The sequence below is a fragment of the Indicator indicator genome, chromosome 7, assembly GCF_027791375.1.
Source record: "Indicator indicator isolate 239-I01 chromosome 7, UM_Iind_1.1, whole genome shotgun sequence".
Lineage (NCBI taxonomy): Eukaryota > Metazoa > Chordata > Aves > Piciformes > Indicatoridae > Indicator > Indicator indicator.
In genome coordinates this window covers 2,959,349-2,980,497 of record NC_072016.1, presented here as the reverse complement: position 1 = coordinate 2,980,497, position 21,149 = coordinate 2,959,349, and the positions used below count along the sequence as shown (strand labels likewise).

At 41.5% G+C, this 21,149-nt stretch overlaps 1 protein-coding gene and 1 non-coding gene across 2 annotated transcripts in view; both read right to left on the bottom strand.

The window, feature by feature from the left end:
* Window positions 1-17,936, bottom strand: part of EIF3A (eukaryotic translation initiation factor 3 subunit A) — a 37,998-nt gene extending 20,062 nt beyond the window's left edge. Inside the window, exons 1-11 of the mRNA XM_054382669.1 lie at window positions 17,888-17,936; window positions 14,028-14,218; window positions 13,704-13,840; window positions 10,378-10,541; window positions 8,892-9,091; window positions 7,727-7,935; window positions 6,637-6,808; window positions 5,843-5,947; window positions 4,400-4,498; window positions 3,618-3,734; window positions 1,967-2,152 (exon numbers count right to left, since the gene is read on the bottom strand). Coding sequence (XP_054238644.1) covers window positions 1,967-2,152; window positions 3,618-3,734; window positions 4,400-4,498; window positions 5,843-5,947; window positions 6,637-6,808; window positions 7,727-7,935; window positions 8,892-9,091; window positions 10,378-10,541; window positions 13,704-13,840; window positions 14,028-14,218; window positions 17,888-17,936 — 1,629 coding nt within the window. The remainder of the gene's footprint in view (window positions 1-1,966; window positions 2,153-3,617; window positions 3,735-4,399; window positions 4,499-5,842; window positions 5,948-6,636; window positions 6,809-7,726; window positions 7,936-8,891; window positions 9,092-10,377; window positions 10,542-13,703; window positions 13,841-14,027; window positions 14,219-17,887) is intronic.
* Window positions 3,946-4,078, bottom strand: LOC128968360 (small nucleolar RNA SNORA19). Its single transcript, XR_008489136.1, has one exon. It is a non-coding gene; the product is annotated as a small nucleolar RNA SNORA19 (small nucleolar RNA).
* Window positions 17,937-21,149: the final 3,213 nt, after the last annotated feature.

The window sequence follows — 21,149 nt, the reverse complement described above, 5'->3', positions numbered from 1 at the left end:
CTCATCACTCTCCTCCAGAGTACCAGCATGGTTCTTTGTAGAGACTCATGCTGCACATTTTGAGAGGTGCAAACGTGTCAGCTCCAGGAGCTGCCCATTTCAATCAGCCCAGCAAGGAGCAAAACACTGCAGCCCAACCAGCTCAGGGTACTCCCTTAGTCAGGCTGCTCTTGAAACGTGAGCCAGCTCCAAGGTATTTTTAGTAATCTGTCACTTCTAGGGCATTTGACAAAAAACACTGACACATCCACACTTTGTCACAGATCCAGATAAATGGGGGTGCCAGAAACACAAAAGATTAAAAACTTTAGATTACTCTGAGAATGTTGTGAGTTACAACAGATTTGACAGGAATTAGAAGTTTTAAGCACTTGTAAAAAGTGAAGTTTTGATCTCAATAGCAAAGGATAAAATGCTATCAACTTGTTCTTGACTGATATTAGGCTTGACACTGTAGTCCAATTTTACTAGCATAATTACCAGCACTTATGCCTTATTCACCTAATTGTAGTTACATGACTAGTATAAGACTATTAGTCATTCCTATCTATGAATGTACAGATAGAGCATGTTCTTTTCTTTCAAACCAACAATCCACATGTCTAATTCCAGCTAGCATTAAGTGTCATGATATAGTCCTACTCTGTGTGTATTTTAAGAGCATTACTATTTCAACACGGATAAATAATCTAACATGGACATCTTGCTATCAGCCTTTTTTCCCCTATGGAAAAATATATTTTATATGTTTGCTATGAAATCTCTCATAAACATAAAGCAAAAGAAGAAATTACCACTGCTCTTTTTAGAGAAGGGAAAGTTTACTTGCCACCACCCAAGCATGCCGGAATTCCCAGACTGATTTACACCTTGCTCGTAACAAGGCTCTGGAGAACCTGAAATATGAACTCATCGGTGAGTCTAACCTCAAAGCCAACAGTCCCAGTGAGGAGGACAGGGAGTGACAAGGACAGTGAGTTGTGGGATCTTTTGGTAGTATTTTTAGATTCCACTATGAAGTTACATTCCAGGCTCTTTGTAACAGCAAATTCTCCAGGAAGAATGAAGAAAGCAGGCAGTTGGATTTTCAGAAATGCATGCAAAATTTTATACAAAACCTGGCTCTGCAGACCTATCTGTGGGCAAGTTATTATTAGGTATAGCCTAAACCTGATATTTGCAGGATTGGCCACCTAAACTCAGGCTTCTCATGTATATTCTGACGTGATTGTATTGTTATGACCAAACACTAGCTAGTTAAATGCATTCTTCTTCACAAGCACAAATAGCTGACTACCACTGGGCTGAAAACCAATGAAGTTAAAAGTACATCTGATCTGAGAAAACATATAAGCTTTGATATGAGGTGTCAATTAGCTTATATTTCTACTTAATCTACAAGTATACAGATGCAGCCCATCATTACTGTCAAAGTACATCAGGGATCATTACCATAATGCTCTGAAAAACAGAGCAACACGCTTCTGAAAAACAAATCTACTGAAGCACCAATCACTGCCTACTCAAATCCTTGCCAGGTCATGATAAATTAATCATTAGATAGCTCACAGCCTTCCCTAAGTTAAGGAAAGGTAAACCAAGTAACTCTTCCAAGTATGCTCTCATGAGTTCCAAGCAAGTTTGTCTCGCTAAACCAGGAAATTTAGATCTATTAGAATAGGTGAGTATGGAACAGATGCCAAAGGATACTTTGTTATTAATAAATATGTTAACACTCCACTATTTTTGGATATATTTAAACCTCAAGGATTGATTATTTGTGCTGAAGGGAGGGGACAGCAGTTAACAATATCAACTACCACTGCACTGAGAATAGACTACTGGAAGGAGCAATTGACCAGAAGGGCAAAAAAGTAACAAGAAGGCTGCACAAAGTCCACAGAAAAACAACACACAACACACACGAGGAAATGTCAGTCTTTTCAGAAGGCTTAAAATGACTTACTATTAAGTGAGGAGGCTTGATGACTGCAAGGGCCTTGGCCAGAGCAGAGGACATGGCAGTCAATTGATTTCTAATTTGTTCAGAAGGCATGCTTTGCAGCTGAGGGCCTAGTGGAGCATCTTCTCTAGTACTGTAATTCAAATCTGAGCCAAAACTCAGTGTCCGGGTGGTATGGTCAAGGCGAACCTGTGCAAAGAAGATAAATAGAAAGAAAAAGAATTGTATTATTTATTAAATAATTTCTCTGTTGCATTGCCTATGACCAATACAAGCCAGCAGAAAAGCAGAAAAAAGTTTTAGCTATACCAGACTGTGAGAAACACCAAATTAGTAGAAGCAAAAACAGCACTGTGAATAAAAGTTTGTTGGATTTCGATGGTTTACACACAAACAAAAAAACACTAAAATTGAAAAAAAAAGAAAAAAAAAAAATCACTGGAAGAGGCTAAATTTTCAATGATTCTATAATAGGAGCCAAGAAAAAGCATTCTTGCCTCTTCCTCTACATTAACAAGTTAGGAATCCTAACTTTAATGTAGTCAGTTTCAGTGTATTTAGAATAAAAGCTGAAGTTGTTTCTTAACCTACATGGATTAATTCAGCTTTATCTAAAAAAAACCTAAATGGATATTAATAAACAACCTCAAGTACAGAGTCCTTATATCAAATCAGCAGCTGAAATATTTAATTCCAGGCTGTGGTACTTTCAATACAAGTACCTGCACTAACACCACCACCTTCAACCACACGAAATGTTGGTGCTTCAATTCAGACAGTTGGCTTAGGCAAAAAACATCAATGACTGCTACCTCCTCAGTCACAGAACCACAGAAATATTCAGATTGGAAAAGAACCTCAGCATCACCAAGTCCAACCCAGAACCCTACTCCCCGAGGGTCACCTAAACCATATCCCTACACACCACATTTAAACAGCCTTTGAAAATATCCAGGGTTGATGACAATCACCTTCCTGGGCATCCCTGTGCCAATCCCTGACAACTCTTTCCATGAAAAAAGTCTTGCAGTCTAAACCTACCCAGTCCCAGCTTGAGGCCATTCCCTCTTGTTCTATCACTAATTATCTGTGAGAAGAGACCAGCACCAGCCTCTCCACAATGTCCTTTCAGGTAGTTGTAGACAGCAATGAAGTCTCACCTCAGCCTCCTCTTTTTCGAACCAAACAGCCCCAGCTCCTTCAGTTGCTCTTCATAAGCCCTTCACAGCTTCCTTGCCCTCCTCTGCACTGGCTCCAGCACTTCCACATCTCTCTTGTACTGAGGTGTCCAAAACTGAACACAAAACTGAACTAAGGCAGCACAGTCAGAATTTCCCATCCCTGTTTGCTGGACTTGCTTCAGCATCTGCTGGACTAAATGACTGAGGCTTACAGGGCAAGTTTCAGCAAATTTTATTTCAGCTTTTATTTCTACTGTACTTATATTGATTGTTGTTGACCCAAATCAAAAATGCACACCAGAATGCAAGTAAGCAGTTGTTAATATTGTCACATGCATCTTTTAGTCCAGTTTACCTCTATCCACCAGAATCAGTTGTCTTCCTTGGGTACAATGACAACCAGCTAGTTTTCACCCAATGGAAGCCAGCTGAATCCACACATCATTTCACACAAGTCTTCTTACACTACTTACTTGTAGGTCACAATGTCTGGCTGCATCAACGATACAACGTTCCAGCTGGAAAGCATCAACAAAAGGAACCAGGGAAGACAGACGAGCAAATTCAATGCTTTGATAAATCTGGGCCACCTGTAAGCGAACAGAAGCATTATTAGGTATTTTAACTCACTAAATAGAAAAATCAGAAATAAAAGTTCTGGCACAAGCTATGAAGGTAACTTACTCAATTGCTGACAAATGAACATATACATATTAATACAACTGCAAATGCTCTTTCAGGATTTCACTGCTCTGCTGTATTCAAACCTAACCCAAGATTAAATGTCATTCTCGCACAGCTGCTTGTATGAAGGAGACTGGCAGCAGTAACTACAGAAAGCTATGCTGCTAATTAGCCTTCAACTATTTCTTTAGCACATCAGAAATAACACTGCTCGTCACTTGTCAGGAAAGCAGGTCAATGAAATGTGCCTTTTATAAAGCACCTAAACACAAAAAGAAACAAAATGTTACTCGAAGCAAAGTTCTAAGAAACAAATAAGACATCACAAATCTGTAACAAAGATCACACCACTGTATGCAGCCACCATTAAGCTACTATGGGCTGTCCCTCAATGATGTAATAAAGCTGAAGATACAGGTTATATGCTGGGAAAAAAAAAGCATTTCAAAATCACAGTAATCTTCTCTTTGATGGAAAAAAATTACTTCAGCTGAAGTTTCCAACTTAGTGTTCTTCCAAAGCATTCTCTAACTTATGTATACCTACAAACATACATTCTCTGTTTCCATACCTGCTGCAGAAGGCGAAGAATGGTATTGTTTTGCAGGTGAGGAACATACAGCTGCAGTTCAGGTTCCTTTTCAGCTTGGTCTTTCACCCAGTTCAGAACCTATCAAAACTCTGAAAAGTTACTCCGTCTGCATCAACACTTAAAAACTTCAACATCAAAGTATGAAGCATGGCTCTTAAATACTTCTGGTTTACAGCTCATGAAAGCACAGCACTCCTGTCTAGATACTACATTAATTCACTCCAGTGTATCTTTTTGATCAGAACACTGATATGAGGTAGCTAACATTTTTTGTATGAAGGCGACTGACAGTACTGGCAACATGTACCACACTGCTAATTTACCTTCAAGTTCTTTTCAGCACCTCAAATATCTTTATTCCCACTATGAAAGAAAAAGATTATGATGTGCTTCATCAACTGCACAACCTATTCACCTATTCAATGTGTCTCGTTTTATTACCTCACAATGCTCTACATTTTAGTAGTAAAAACAGTCATTGGTGTATTTTGACACTCCTCACACAACCCACTTGCATGCACATACAATTTTCTCATTCCTACATTTTCAGTAAAATTTAAACTCAGTACCATCTCCACCAGTAATGCTTTCTGCTACAGTCCCAAAACTGCACCTTTCCAGAGGCCTCTCTAAATAGCACCCTAGAGAACTGCATTCATTTTCATTCTGCTTCAGTAATATAGTCTGCTACAAATATCAGATGTTACATTCCACTCATTGCAATTGAATTTGACTGAATCACAGAATGGCAGAGGCTGGAGAGACCTCTGGAGATCATCTAGTCCAAGCCCCCTGCCAAAGCAGGTTCACCTAGGGCAGGCCACACAGAAATGCATTTAGGAGGGGGTTGAAAGTCTCCAGAGGAGACTCCACAACCACTCTGGACAGCCTGGTGCACTGCTTTGTCACTTCCTGTGTTCCAGGTTGTACTTGTTGCCCCTCATCTTGTGGACGGCCACCACTGAACAGAGACTGGCCCATTCTCTTCAACTCTACCCTTTAGATAAGAATGGGTAAGATCCCCTCTCAATCTTCTGTTCTCCAGAGTAAACAGCCCTAGGTCCCTCAGCCTTTCCACTGAAGACAAATGCTCCAGTCCACACATCATCTTCGTATCCCTCCACTGAACTCTCTTCAGCAGTTCCTTGTCTCTCTCGAACTGGGGAGCCCAGAACTGGACAGAATACTCCAGATGTGGCCTCGCTAAGGCAGTGGGAAAGAACTCCCTCAACCTGCTGGCCACATTTTTTAATGCACCCCAGGATACCATTGGCCTTCTTGGCCACAAGAGCATACTGCTGGCCAACTACTGAAAACTCTGGCAGCAGCAGCAGCTAGCTGGCATTTACTACAAATCCATACTGAAATAACAAGACTATTAGTCAAGACCAATTACCACATACACAGCACTACAAAACTTACCTTGCTGACACGGCTGCATAACTTGAGTGGGTGAAAGTCTACTTCAAGCCAATTGTAAAGTTCCTTCACTTCTGGCACAACGTATTGCACTACGTTGAACCTTACCTACAGTCAACAAAAAGAAACCCAAGGATCTCAAAATGGTTTTAAGACAAACTGGAAAGGTGCCAGAAGAACTGATATAAATTGTAAAATGAACCCTGAATTCAAGTTTTAGCCATATATGCAAATGACTCCAAGAAATTCAAAGATCCTCTGAAAATACCTAGCTCTGACTGAATACCTGCTTTATGAACATCAGGGAAGCTCTGAACATAGATTCATCTCTCCTCCCTTCAAATTAAACACAAGTCTTCATAATCACACAGGTCCTCACAGTTCACTATTTGATATCTAACCTGCACTTAACCAAAATACATTTAAAACAGAATAAACATTTGGTTCAGTTAATTACACACCATAGAGAAGAGGGGGGAAAAAATCCAAGGTCTAGCTCACACCCTTTTCCAATCCCTTGGTTTCAAAATTACTTCTGTTGCTTGGGTTACATAAAGGACAATATTGCATCTGACTCTTTAGTGCACACAAGCATTCAGGCCTCCCATTATTGCTGCCACTTCCAAATAGCCCTCCTTGGGAATCTGAAATTGTAACACTATAACATGAGTCAGACAATTAACCATAAAGCTATTTTAACTTTAACTGCTGTCCCACAACTAAGCACAGTGCTCTAGAAGTCCAAAGAGAGGATTCTTAAATGTTTAAAAGCTGTTCATCTGGACACCACTACCTACCATATCATTAAGGAGACTGGCACGTGTAGGTGGAGCCTGGAGGCCCAGCAGTGTTGCCAGACGTCGCTGCTTCTCAACAATAATGCCATCCATATCCAGAAGGCGAGCAATATCCGTTCTCTCAGGGGTTATAGGAATTGACAGAGTGGCCAACAGGACTCGAGTAGACATCCTGTTGACAAAGTATCACTACAACAGCTGAACTTGAATAGAACACTGATTAACTCCTTTTCCTATGTGCCAGTTCAAGAGTAGAATTGAGCAGGAAACTGTGCAAAAACACCTGCAGCAACAGAAAATGCTCCAACTGCCCCAGAACAGTACAAAATATGGTGCTCTTCACTAACCAGGGCAAAGATTTTGATACTATCTTTTCATTACTTACACATATGAATATAGATACATACACAGAGAGAAATACTAAGCAATTTAAGCCATGTCTGTAAGTATCAGAATCCTAAGAAATAATAAAAAAAGAAAGCAGCAGTTCTACACTTATTTTAGCTGCAAATCCAGACCATTTTGATTGCACTGACTTTTTAAATTGTACTGTGCAAGCCAGTTCTAATGAACAATACAAATAATATTAAATACTTCAACTTTGACCTTAATACTCAGATGAAGAACAATTTAAGACTCTCCACATTTAATTCCCACTAAATTCTGATTCTACAAAAGCCTATACATGAACTTCAGAGGTTAATGCAGTCAGTGGTTCTGTATGCCTCAAAAGCCTTGCCAGCACCATACCAAAAAATTAAAGGCCGTTTGTGAAGTAACTATCACCACTCAGAAGAGAAAAAGGAAGTGAAACACAAATATTTACTAACTTGCTCAGCTTCCCAGTCAGTAACAGAGAAGGAAGCTTAACTAATGTTAACTGATGTTTAACATTATTCACACTGTAGCTCTGTAACATATCCTACTTGCTCTATGTTTCTTTTGAAGCAATTAGTACTGGCCACTTTAAGCAGAGTTGCTCATAGCCAGGCATGTCATCTGCTTCTTTTGGGGTACAATTTAGTTTAACTTTGAACCCACAGTTTTAAAAATGGAATTTTTAAGATCACATTAAATTATCTTTTCCCACCTCTGCATCTCCTCTTGTGTGAGATTCTTTCGCATTTCTCTTGATAAGTGATAAAGTCGGTGAAGTGTGGAGGCGTGAAAAAGAGCATTTCCTGATTTCCAGAAGACAGTTGAAACTTTGTGATAGTAATTTGCCATCAGTTGTGGTTTGGGTGGTTTCTTAGACAGTGCAAATAGCCCATGAATATCCTCCACTGCTTTGAAAGCTTCCTAAAAGAACAAATAATGCTGCTTTTAGGAACTGTTTGCAACCCCCAAGCATATACACTCATGCAAGGCTGTAAGATTCAAATATATTTACTACTACTAAAAGCTGTGATCTTTAGCATTGTCAGCTATACGAAATTAAACACTTTTTTCCTAATATATTATTTGGACATACTGCAAATCCATTAACCATCTGCTTACAATTTGGTAATTAACAATTAGTTAACATAATTGTCTGCAAATGGGTTTCTTTCAGATTTTCAAGCTACAAACCCCAAACCAGAGTAACAAAAAATCTACTACTTTACTATTACAACAGTTGCAGTATTTACTGGGTTTACCATTTTTCACAAAAATCATTATTGTGATAAAAAAAATGGGGTTAGTTTCCCACAAAATAGATATAATCTTGGAAATGTAATTACTTATATATATAAAAAGGAAACAACACAATGGAGAACATTTTATCAAAATCACAAAATTTAGCCTGGGCTTTTTAAGGACTCTGACATCAGAAAGGTTGGAAAAGTAAAGCACATCTTTGAAAATGTAGTCTTCACTGGCTAGATATTAACATAATTAAACAAGTAATGCTGAGGCCTCAGCCTAGTAGCAGGCATTAACCTTTACCAACCACTTCCCAGTGATCTAGCTCCTGAGAACGCAAGATGGCAGAGGTGAAGGTGTCATCATCGACTTCTCACTTTCACAACTCAAAATTACTCCAGCTACTTTACCATTGACTTCTACCAGCAGCAGCTTGGTTTGAAATGCTCTGGAGGAACACCAGACTAAGTATTCAACATGCATGTAGTACCACATTCTAGATATTGGAACTTCATTCTTAAGCTATTATCCTGTCTTTACCTTGAAGTACACATCATGAAACAGGATCTGCGTGGAACAGATTCTGGAAAGGCTGCAGACTACAGCGTGATTACAAGAGTCCTGCTGCATACCTGCCACAGCTCCATGCTGATAGCACTATCAAGCTGCACAAGCCTGGTCTCCAAGTGCATTGACTGGCTGTCAGGATTGTTGAGGTTGATTGCTGTGCTTTGGTTATGGTGACGCTGGATCTGCCCCAAATGCATCCGCAGGTTATCGCAGAGTTTACGGAACTCAGCTTTGCGAGTGTACTGCAGGCAGAACTTAAAAGCTGCAAAAATGAACACCACAAAATCAGGAATGCTCACTTAGTGGTACCTCTAAATGGGATTCAAATATGTAAATCAGCACATCTGAAGAGCCTTCATTCACACTGCAAAGCCATATCAAACAAGATGCAATCTAACTGTCACACGTAATGACAGTGTAGAGCACTTCCATCTTGACCTCAAAAAATTAAGATGCTTCTAACAATTATGTTTAAGGAACAAAGGGAGTACTTTGATTCTCCAAAGATGTTCTAATTTAAGCAGTCGTTCTAGCTTTTATTTTGTACCAAATGCAAATTGAATGCTGTGAATAGCACGAATTCACGTTTTGGCTTTGTAAAATGTGGGATAAAATTCTCAAACCATCTAAATCCAGAGAAGTTAAATGAAGCTTTCAAATGGAAATTATGCAGAAAAAAAAAGTCTTTGATCCTGTAGTTCCTCTCAGAAAACCTGTTTTGCCTTGCCCCCAACAAAGAAAAGTGAAAAAAAGTATCTCCACCAGAAAGAAGTACAAAAACAAAGTCTTGAGACTGTAGCACAAAGACTTAAAACGCACTAAACTATCTAGAACTCATCTGACAGTCATCTTTCCTGATGTACTTGCATAATCTGGATCCAGAGTTTCAGGGTCTAATATCTTCTTCTTTCAAAAATACAGGGCCCCAAATTTTACATACAAATGAAAATATTTCTGCTCATCTCTCATCTTTAAGACAACACTAACTTGCAAGTGTTCAATTCCTAAAGTCAATTTTTGTAGACTAATGCCAGAAAGAACCAGACTGGACTTTCTCCTATCACCTACTGCATAACATTTTGATAAGTTATGTCTGTGTCAGAATTGATACCAAATCAGAGTTTTACAGGACTCTTTTGTGTACACTAGTTTTTGAAGTCAGCTGACATAGAATACGTTAACGGAAGACACATTTGTCATTCTAGATAAAGAGAAAACATGGCTAATTTTAATTCCCAAGTTAAGGGGGAAAAAAAAAAAAGGCACAGCACCAGGAATTCTCATAGTTTCCATATGTCCAGAAAAACCAATTTTCTCCTTCCAGGTTCTGTTACAAGAAAAGATCAGTGTCCAGAAAGTTCAGTAACTTTAAGGAACCTCTGATTTTAAGAATAGTATTTGCGTGTACACACACATGCTTAAGAGATTAACAGATTTTCAACTGAAGCAAGACACAAATAGAAACAACCTTTACTTTTCTAGTTTTTTGAGATGTAATACAAAAGTCCTAGATCTCAATATACTTCCATTTCCATCTTTATGACTTACCTTGCTGTGCGATGTCATGGTAGAGGCGTTCTACCCGAGAATTATTTCGCAGAAGATCCAAACACTGTCGATAGGATTCCCACAGAAATTTAACCCAGGGTGTCAAAAGCAGCCGGTCAGTACGATCCTGAGTGTCTTCTCCACTTACAGCACTCAGAAGAACACTACAGTTGGGGCAAGGAGGGGGGGAAAAAGAAAAGGAAAAAAAAAAAAAAAAAAAGGTGTTTTATTCCCCACAATTCTCACCAGTTTTTCTTATCAAGATCTATGGAGGACTACAAGAATGATGAAGGTAGTAGAGCACTGCCTTAGGAGGAGAGGCTGAGAGACCTGGAGCATTTTAGTCTGGAGAGGAGAAGACTGAGAGGTGATCTGATCAATGTCTATAAATATTTGAGGGCTGGGGTCAGGAAGGAAGGGACAGGGACAGCCTCTGCTCACTTGTGCCCCGTGATAGGACAAGAAGCAATGGATGGAAACTACAGCACAGGAAGTTCCACCTCAACATGAGGAAGAACTTCTTTACTGTGAAGGTCATGGAGCACTGGAACAGGCTGCCCAGAGAGGTTGTGGAATCTCCTTCTCTGGAGCCTTTCCAGCCCTGTCTGGATGTGTTCCTGCGTGACCTGCACTGGATTCTATGGTCCTGCTCTTGCAGGGGGGTTGGACTCAAGGATCTCCAGAGGTCCCTTCCAACCCCTAACATCCTGTGATCTAAGATGAGGCTGGTCACTTCTTGTTGATGTATGACACAAGCATTGTGTGCTGTACAATCTGCACGCATAGAAAACTCAAATCCTTAAAGCATTAGAAACTTTAAAAATTCTGACATGAAAAAGATGCTTAAAGATGTCAGAAGTTAGATGTGTTAAGCTAGCATTTAGTGGCCACAACTGCATCCCCCATTGACGGAAATACAAGACTGGAAAGGATTCCTGAGACGCTGAGACAAATTCAGCGTTGCACGCTAAACACTCCACCCAGCATGACAAACTTACAAGGAATCCTTTTCTCTAAGCCTTTGTTTTTAAAATCCTGCTTCTAATATAAACTCTCAACTCTTGTAGTTCTCTTCCCACTACACTGTTGCCAGGCCTAACTTCCTTGAGCGCCAGTACTGTATGTAGATACAGTATTAAAGGTGGCATTTTCCCAGCACCATCTCCAACAGACCAAGCAGTGAGTCCAGCAAAAAAAAGCAAAAGAGGCTCAGAAACAGGACCTAAAAAACACTAAAGAAACTGTGGTTGTCCAAAAAAGAAGTGTGACTTAAAAGACATATTTTCTAGTCCTCAGTTACATAAAAGAGAAGGAGGAAAAGGGTGGTCAGCCACTCTTCAGTGCCTAACAGCAGGATTCCTCTGTACCAAGGACTACTCCAGACACTGGAAGTAACAATGGCACTGCCATCCTGGAACTACTGAAGACAGGTCTGTAACCTTGTCATTTTCTGCAACTAGTGAGCTCTTAACTTCTACCAGAGAGCCTTGCTGTTAATGTGCATACCCATGGCCTTCTACTCCATGTCTTTTTCTTCGCCTACGCCAGACAAAATGTTCTCTACTTTGATAACTTTGTCCAATTTCTATCATCAGTAGATACAGCTTCAACTTTTTTGGTTTCTGTGCCAAGATTTCAGTTGAAAGAATCCCCAGCAACTTCACTCTTGCTTCCTATCTCCTTTTGTCATTACATGTCATCAGTTTCTCATTGTGAAACATCTTAGACCCCTTCCAATTCAACTGCAAACACCCCTTCTGGTACGGTATCAATAGCTTTACTTTGCCTCAGGTTACATCTTGCACATTTCTTGTACCTGAAAAATTAAATTAACAAATAAAATTCTAATGTAATCAGATGTCACCTACCATTCAGCAAGCCTGTGCTGAATTTTATCTGATCAACTTCATGTACTACTTCCATCCTTCAAACCTTGTACTGAAGACCTGAATGTTTTTATGATCAAGGTAACAACACAGCAGCAACTGTTCAGACCACTACTCAGTCCCACAGATGGATGATGAGAAAGCACACTGACTGCTCAGATGGGGAGTAGCAAAGAGTTACTACCTAAAGTATATCCTGGTATTTTTAAAAATAAGTTTTCCTAGGACACAAACGATGATGACACCCAACATGAAGAGAAAGCTGACTTCTCCTTTCACCTCAGACAGGGCAATGCCCATGCTCTGAAAACTCATCTCTATTTCAGAATCGATATTCTTACAAATATGACTAGCAAAGTATTGCTTTAATTTTCAGACCACACCTAGGCTGGCTAATCTCAACCCCCCTCCTCCTCAGAATTTTACCACTACTTTTCTTAGAATTCTTTACCTATGGCTGCAGATCCTTTTGTTATTTTTTTTTTATATCTTCTGCAAGTTTAAATTTGATTTGACTTCTGGAAAACTTAATTTATTCCCTTACATCTTACAGGGTTTGTTTGTTTGTTTGTTTTATGTGGGCAGATGGAATGCTTTAAAACATCTCTTTAACCCTTACCAGGTCACTTCTCTTCCACGGATGACACTACGCAGCTGTATTATGCTACCTAATGTGAGTATTCTTTAAATCAATAGGCATATCTGAAGAACATAAAACCACAATCACAGCTAGCCTTGAATTACCTGAAGACATTAAGAAGCTCTCCAACAAAACATTCTGACAACAGAATAGTGACTTCTCACAGAGCTGCAGAGTAGTTTCATCCTAACCTGGCACTACCTGCCAGTGAAAGCAAATATATTTACTGATCCTTTTCTCCATTCCTTCTCATTATCCACCCAATTAATTATAACACTCAATTTCCTTTTATGTCTGTTCTTATCAGTTACCTAGGCAAGAATAACGTAACATTTCCTTTTGTTTGCACATGCACAATGTGGCCAGAAAGATTGGAGGTTATCACACACAGCCATTAAATTGGTCTACACAGTAAGAATTAAATTGGCCTGATATAATTAATTTGGTTTGTACACCAACTTATAACAAGCATTTTTCAATAATCAACTCTCCAATACTACTACAGTTGCAGGTATGAGCAGATCCTAGAAAGTGGTGGCTCAACTCCCAGAACTCCTCTTACTGTAGCTACATGTTCTATTCTTTACTCCTTACTTCCTTTACTTACCTTCACTCAGGAGTTAGGATTTTGTTGAATGCAAAATTCCTACTTTCTCTTCCTCTTTTAGAACCTCTAAACACCTTTAGCATTCCATTTCAAATCCATCATCTTTATATCTCAGTTCTCCAAACTGTCAACATCCCTCATGAAAATACTTTACTACATTTTAAAAAACTTTACTACCTTTCTGGTCACCTACCTTTCTGGAGTTTGAATGTTATCCAAGTCTTCAATGTCCAGTACCATCTGCTGGGATTCTTCCTTAGCTGCTTCTGTTTTTTCTTCAGCTAATTTTAGATAAGCTCGAACAACATCCTCCAAAGATTTGATGTTCACCTACACCAAAGGAAGAAAACGGGAAGATGTTTCCATCCACACCACTCAGCCAGTATTTAAAATGTATGAACATCTAAAGGGTGGATTAATTCTAACTCAAGACCAATCGGTTACTTCTAGAACATATCAGCTGACACATACCATGTTTACTAAAAATAAATAATAAAACCAAATGTAAAAGCCATACCTGCTGGCAAATATTCTTGTACTGGTACAATCCTTCTTTTGCCAGGTGACTCTTGCGGAGATCCACGCAGAGCTCCAGGTACTTCAGCATAATCGGCTCGTGGATTTTCTGCCATGTTCGGTGTTTTTTACTTTTCATAACATCATAGAGAACATCAAGGGCAGGCTGCTTTTTGCCGACCTCAAGGAATTCTGAAAGTAAAAGCCCAATTAGCAAAAGCCTTGCGAACCAGAAGATGTCTGGGTCTATGCTTAACACTGCACGCTTTTAGAATTTAACCCAAGTTCACCAATGATTGGATTAGCTGGCCACACCAAAATGCTGGCAAATGCAAATGCAGTGGCAATCTTTCAAGGGCATAAGCTGGCCAACAAACACAGTCCTCTCCATTAACATGAAAATTTGAGGACAGCAGTTAGGTCTCTCGGTCCACCAAGGCTTGACTGGGCTCTTCATACATACATCCCATGTTAAAGCGAGTTCATCAAGAAAGAAAAATACACACAGGGCTTGGAATGCAGCTCCAACCAATGTCATTTAACAAGACACAAACCATTCAGTGAATCTGACTTAGAAGGAAATCCTGCCCCAAGCTGAGAAAGAAGCTTCAGTCAGGAAAGTTGTTTGTATTTTTTTAAACTCAAGTGATGTACACAACAGTTGCACTCAAAGCTGCCAGTCCAATTGAAGGGTCAGACATTTTTTGAATCAGCCTTGCTGCCAAAACTATTCACACCCTAAGCAGCTGATGTTACTAACAGTATCTCTCAGCATCACAGCAACTCCCATCTGTGATACACCATACATTCTGCTCAGTATAAAACACATTAAGCCTCCACAAGCAGTACAGCCAGTTATCAGCATACACACAGGCTGATACAACAAACCTACTCCTAACTGCAGAAAAGCAAGCCAAAAGAATGCTGGGAATGAGAAGCAAACAGGTTTAAAAGATAAAGAGAAGTCGATACAGCTACAAGAAAATGTGTTTATTCTCAAAGGCTGAGGGGTGGAGCCAGTATCCCCCATGAGGTACTTTGGAAATCACCTCATTCCTTAAAGAAATGATGGCAGAAAGGAATAAAGCAGGGGCTTGCTCAAAGTGTTCATACATTAGAGAGAGCATCTAAGTTTTAGAATCTTAGAATCAAAATTAAACATCACTAAAAGATCTTCTTTGAAAGCAGGAGTGCGGTTTTAGTTTAAGGACCACATGAGCACATATCCAGGGCTTAGTTTATGTAAATAATGAGCTTGCATAAGATGAGCAAATTCCTTTCCAGAAAACACAGCATTATGTTTAAAGATAATGAAAGTTACCATGTGACAGTATTCAGCAGTGGTTTTTTTACTCACCAAGGGAATTTTACTAAAGCTATCTTCCATCCCTTAATTTACACTGCTACTCTATCTCACTGAGGCTTTTGAGACAATTACTGCTCAGCTTTACATTTTTTGGTTCGTGAAATTCAACTTGAAAGGCAAGTTTAGTCCTGAAACAAGGCCAATGGTTGATAGCCAACTGGACAAAGCACAAAATTAATTCATATTGTTTTGAAACTTTTAATTAAGTCTGGTCAAGCAAGTTCTTATGAGTAAGTCAAATAATGAAGGCTGATTTAACAGACACTGTAGTAAAAGCACACACAAAGTGAACCTGAATACTCAAATACAGCACTCATCACCATGTCTTGCAGTAGCAACTTTAAGTTACGGAAGCAAAATGTAAAACCTTAGCTCCTGAATAGCTGCCAGAATTACTTTCTTTCCCCCCTATTTCTTACTGTTAAACCTCTTTAAATGCTAAAAGGTATCCAAAATGGTAACTGAAGGTCTCAGTGGAGAAGAACTAGCTGATACACATTAAAAACTGACCTACTGCTAACCCAAACCACAAATTAAGCTGTATTTTGAGGCTGACAAAATGTAGATCACTATGGAAGGTGACAAAGGTGTCATGGGTTATTCAGTATCTCTAACAGAGGGCAACCTCAGCACCTGCAACAATAAAACACTCCTAAAAGGTTTCATTACATCCCTGAGTGCAAAGCAATGACAGATCTTAAAAAGAGCTAAAGGTTGGCTTTGACCTACACTTATCATTTATAAGGAAAAACAAGCTTTCCAACGTATCTGTAGATATATCCTAGCTCTTATTTCCAAACATCTATGTATGTTGAGGTCACTGAGAACCTGAAGCATAAAATGCTCCTAAACGATCACTTAAGCCTTAACCTATAAAATGCAAACACTGTGACTCTGGAAGTCCCTGAGTGCTCCAAAATTTGAAACATCAGTTTAATATTAAACTGCTTCCTGCAACATATAATCTGTCTTAGGTACAACTTCTCACCCATTATTGTACTTGGCCATGGTGAGATTGAACCCCTGCAGCTTGCAAGAGGCTTGTCATGTCTCCCAAGATTCAGGATTGCTAGTGTTTGTCTACAGAACACCCCTTTCAGTTCCTATCCTTCAGTTATCTCTACTCCTTCAGCTCATCAAAATTAAGTAGACTTGCAGCAGTGCAAAAGACATGAATTTAAAGCTGTTTCTTCAATATCGAGAAAGTAACAATATCAGATCCAAACAGTTTAAGATCAATATTCCAGCAATGTAACTTGCTCACCACTAAAGTGCCACTTGTTCTACCTACAAATTCTGAAGCTTAAGTAAAGAATACTATGTTATGTGCATCTTTTAAAGGACTGCTAAAAACATAATTTCATCTTTGCTAATTGATTGAAGCTGGATTTATCTTTCAACTTTGTGGGAATTATTTTCATCATAGGTTTTAGATTAGAAATCCTGGGGATGTACAACACTTCAACATTTTCTAGTTAAAACTCAAAGTACTTGAATTATGCATAGGCCCCAGGCAGGCCTCTTCAGCTGTCATTTCAAGACCTACATATACGTGTAATTTTTGGATGTCATTAAGTGTCATCCTGCAATCAGCCCTGTAACAATAAAGGGTCTAAATAGTCTTGCTAAGTGCTTAAAAAAGGATACTATAAAAAAAGAAGTATTAAAGCCATAAAAAGAAGTGTCATTTAGCCTGAAAAGATATGGCTGATAAATATAACCAGTCCAGCTTTGTGTGTTGCCATCAGCAAGAGATAGCTACACCACAGCCCTCCTCGTTTTCTATTCTATTTATGCATCAGCCCGTGCAACATCTAAGGAGTGTAATATTCGCTTTCTCACCAGAGTCACATGAAGGATGAGACTACTGAATACGAAGCCCATATGGAAAAACTGGATCCGAGATCCCACCGGGTTTGAAACCGTCCTAGAGTGGGATGACAGGCCAGACTTCTCTCGGACCCCTCTCGCCAACCCGCCGGTCAGCGGACAGCCCATTCCCAGCAGCGGGCACGACGGCGACTTTGCCGTGGCTCCCGCGCTCGCAGGGCCGCAAACTGGTTAAGCCGCGGGACCTGGGCCACGCTGCCCTCGACACAACAGGCCCTCGAATCTACGACTCCCCCTTTCACCCAGAGCCTGCCCACCGCCTCCGCCCTCGGGCGGCTGGGGGCCCCGACAGGGAGAGGGAGGCGGAGCCGGATTGTGCCCGGTCCCCGCGGCCGCCCGGGCCTCGCCTCCGCCATGCGGCGCGGCCGGCGCCGGTAGGCCTCAGCCATTTCCTCGCGGCAAGGCGGCGCCGCGCCGCTCCCAGACGGCCTCTCCTCAGCGCCAGGGAAACGCCGATCGCAGCCCCGCACCGAGGGGCAATCACAGGGTCTCTGGGGGAGAGCACAGCCGGCCCAACCAGGGAGAGAGGAGCGGCGCACGCTGGCTGCCACGGCGGGAGGAGCGGGAGGCCAACCGGCGGCGAGGGGAGGGTGGCCCGCACTGACCGTTCGCCCGTTTCAGGGCATTCTCGGGCCGCTGGAAGTACACCGGCATGATGGCGGCGGCCTCTCTTCACAGGGCGGCAGCGGCGGCTCGCTCCGTGCTCCAGCCAGGCAGCCTGCGAGGCCGGAAAGAGAGGCTGGGCCGTCACCCGCGCGCGCTGACGTCGACGGAAGGGGAAACCCCTCCCGGCGCGCGAGCCGGGTGGTGGCGGCGCTGTGGGGCCAATGTCAGGCATCCTCCGGCCGGGATGCTGCTGGCCGTGCACTGGTGCTGGCCGTGCACTGATGCTGGGAAGTCCCGGCGGGGAAGGTCCGCGGGGTGCTCAGTGAGCCTTCCGCCGAAGAGCCGTGCTTCAGGCTAACGGCGAGGCTGGTTTCCGCTGCCAGTGTCCAAGTGACATCCCGCGCTGTGCCGGCCGTCCTAGCAGAGGCTCGACGGTGAACAGATGCCACAGAGGCAGGGGCCGGCCACCGCGGGCTGCCCGGGGGTTGCTTGGCCGGGCGGCGACTCCAAAAGGAAGAGCCAACTTGTGCAGCTTCACGAAGCCGTTTGGCTAACTTAGCCTTGAGCTTTTAGATCCACTATGTTTAGAAAGCACACTGTGGCAAGGTGGGGAGTCGGTCTCTTCTCCCTAGTAACAAGCGATAGAGAGGAGATGGCCTCAAGTTGCGCAAGAGAGGTTTAGGTTGGATACAAGAAGAAACTTCTTCACAGGAAGGGTTATCGAACACTGTAATAAGCTCCCCAGGGAGGTGGTTGAATGACCATCAAGAAAAGTGTTTAAAACACACATAGATGTGATGCTAGGAGACGTGGTTTAGCACCAGACATTAGATAAGTGTTGGACTCAATTATTTTAAAGGTCCAATTATTTTAAAGGTCTTTTTCAGTCAGAGTTTTCTCATGATTCTATGAATCTTAAGGCAGAATAACAATTTGGCAAAGAAGGCATCATGTGTGCTGAGCCTTTGCTCCTCACAACTTGTTCAGCCGGTTCATAAATTGTACTTCAGGCATTTGACTTGCAGAAAGGCCCTTCCATGTGCACGTAGTCATCCTCTGCCACAGATTTTATCCCTAACCTTAAAAAATTTGGGAAACTGTTAGAGCAACTCAGCTATTCCTCTTAAGAGCAACAGTAACAGCAATAAAGGAGTGTACATGTGATAACCACTAGTGCCACTGTCTTTTTCAAAGCTACTGACGTGAAAATGTCGGCATAAGGCAAGTCAGTGGTGGAAGCTGTATAAAGGTGTGTGAATTACACACAAAAGTCCTATAGCAGCAACAACAAAAGCAGTAGAACAGCAGCAAGTGAATGTGTGACTAATAGGGTCTTTTGGATGAGTAAACACCAGAATGGTGCGTCCCTGCATGAGGCATTGAACTCAGTATGCTTTCCAGTCTTGCAGCAGAGATGCAGACCTCTGCAGCTGGATCATCAATGACTCGAGCACGTGCCCTGTGAGGAGAGGCTGAGAGACCTAGGGCGTTTTTTTCTGGAGAAGACTGAGAGAGGATTTAATCAATGTTTATAAATATCTGAGGGCTGGGGGTCAGGAAGGAAGGGGACAGCCTGTTCTTATTTGCACCCTGGATAGGACAAGGGGCAATGGATAGAAACTACAGTACAGGAGGTTCCACCACAACATGAGGAGGAACTTCTTCACTGTGAGGGTCACAGAGCACTGGAACAGGCTGCCCAGAGAGGTTGTGGCATCTCCTCCTCTGGAGACTTTCAAGGCCCATCTGGATGTGTTCCTGTGTCACCTGTGCTGGATTCTATGGTCCTGCTCTGGCAAGGGGGTTGGACTCAATGATCTCCAGAGGTCCCTTCCAACACCTAACATCCTGTGAGCCTGTGTAATCCTATGACATCATGACTGTAGCTGTGACCCTCTGCAGACCCAGCTGTCTGTTTCTTAGTACCTCTAAGTATGATTTTTCAAAAAATACATAGGTAGATGGAGAAGTCTGTTGATAAAGAGCAAAGATAGCCTGTCTTGTCTTTTGAGTTTCTGTTTTGCTACATTAACCCTGCATGGCCACCAGCAAGCTTCATAAACATTTCAAAAATTAAAAAATTCACATTTCATGTTGGCTTATAATCACAGTTTAGTGCTAAACAGAAAAATATTAAAGAACAAGAAAGACACAGTCACTGTTTGGAAGCTTTAGCACCATCAGCATATCCATGTGAACAGCATATCCCTTTCCACTTTGTTAAGAATTGTCGGAGAAGGGAGATGCGGACACCAGATGGTTCATCAGCAAGTCTCATTTATTGGCACTTAGCATTGAGGTTAAATACAATAGTTAATTAGCTCATACATATTGCAAAATTAAAGCTCATTATTGGTTACTGACTATCTGCGTCACTCCGGCATACTTCTGCATCCCTGTGGCTACAAGCTAACTTTCTGTTCCGCTTCGACATTCTGTTTATCTCCATTCTTCTTGGCTTCTGTCTTTTCAAGGACTGTCTGTCCTTGACGTTACCCTTGCCTTATTTCTCTCTCATCAGTAAGTTAATCTGACTATGGCCTTTATCTGTAAGCCAATCCTGTATGACATCCTCCACACTTCCCCCGTTTTCTTTTGAATTTGAGTGAGAGCCCCAAGAAGATGTGCAGGCGTGGACCAAATCGTAAGGTCAATGGGTGAGGCAACGTCCCGCCGGGAGACAAATCCTGACTCCACGCATCGTAAAATGTCTTGTAAAACAGCCTCCTGTTCCGGTGTAACTGTAACGGGAGTAGTCGGATCAGTTCCCTTAAGCAATGGCCGAAGGGGATCTAACAATGAGTTAGGAATTCCAATGACAGGCTTCAACCATTGTAAGTCCCCCAAAAAACGCTGAGCTTCATTGAGATTGGTAAGTTTTGTTGCCAGCTGCAGTTTCTGTGGGCGTATACTCTGATTAGTAATGGACCAACCTAAATATTTCCATGGAGACGAGCGCTGAATCTTCTCTTGTGCAATCACAAGAGACGACTGTGCCAGGGTGGATTGAATCTGCCGCAACTGTTGTTCAGTAAACTGTTCTGCTTGAGCAAATAAAATGTCATCCATATAGTGGTAGATAATTGTTTCAGGCCACTTTACCCGTAAGGGTTGAAGGGCTGCATCCACATATAATTGACACAATGTGGGTGAATTACGCATCCCTTGTGGCAATACTGTCCATTCAAATCGCTTATCCGGTTCTCCTCTATTAATGGCCGGCAGTGTAAAAGCAAAGCGCTTGGTATCCTGTGAGTGCAA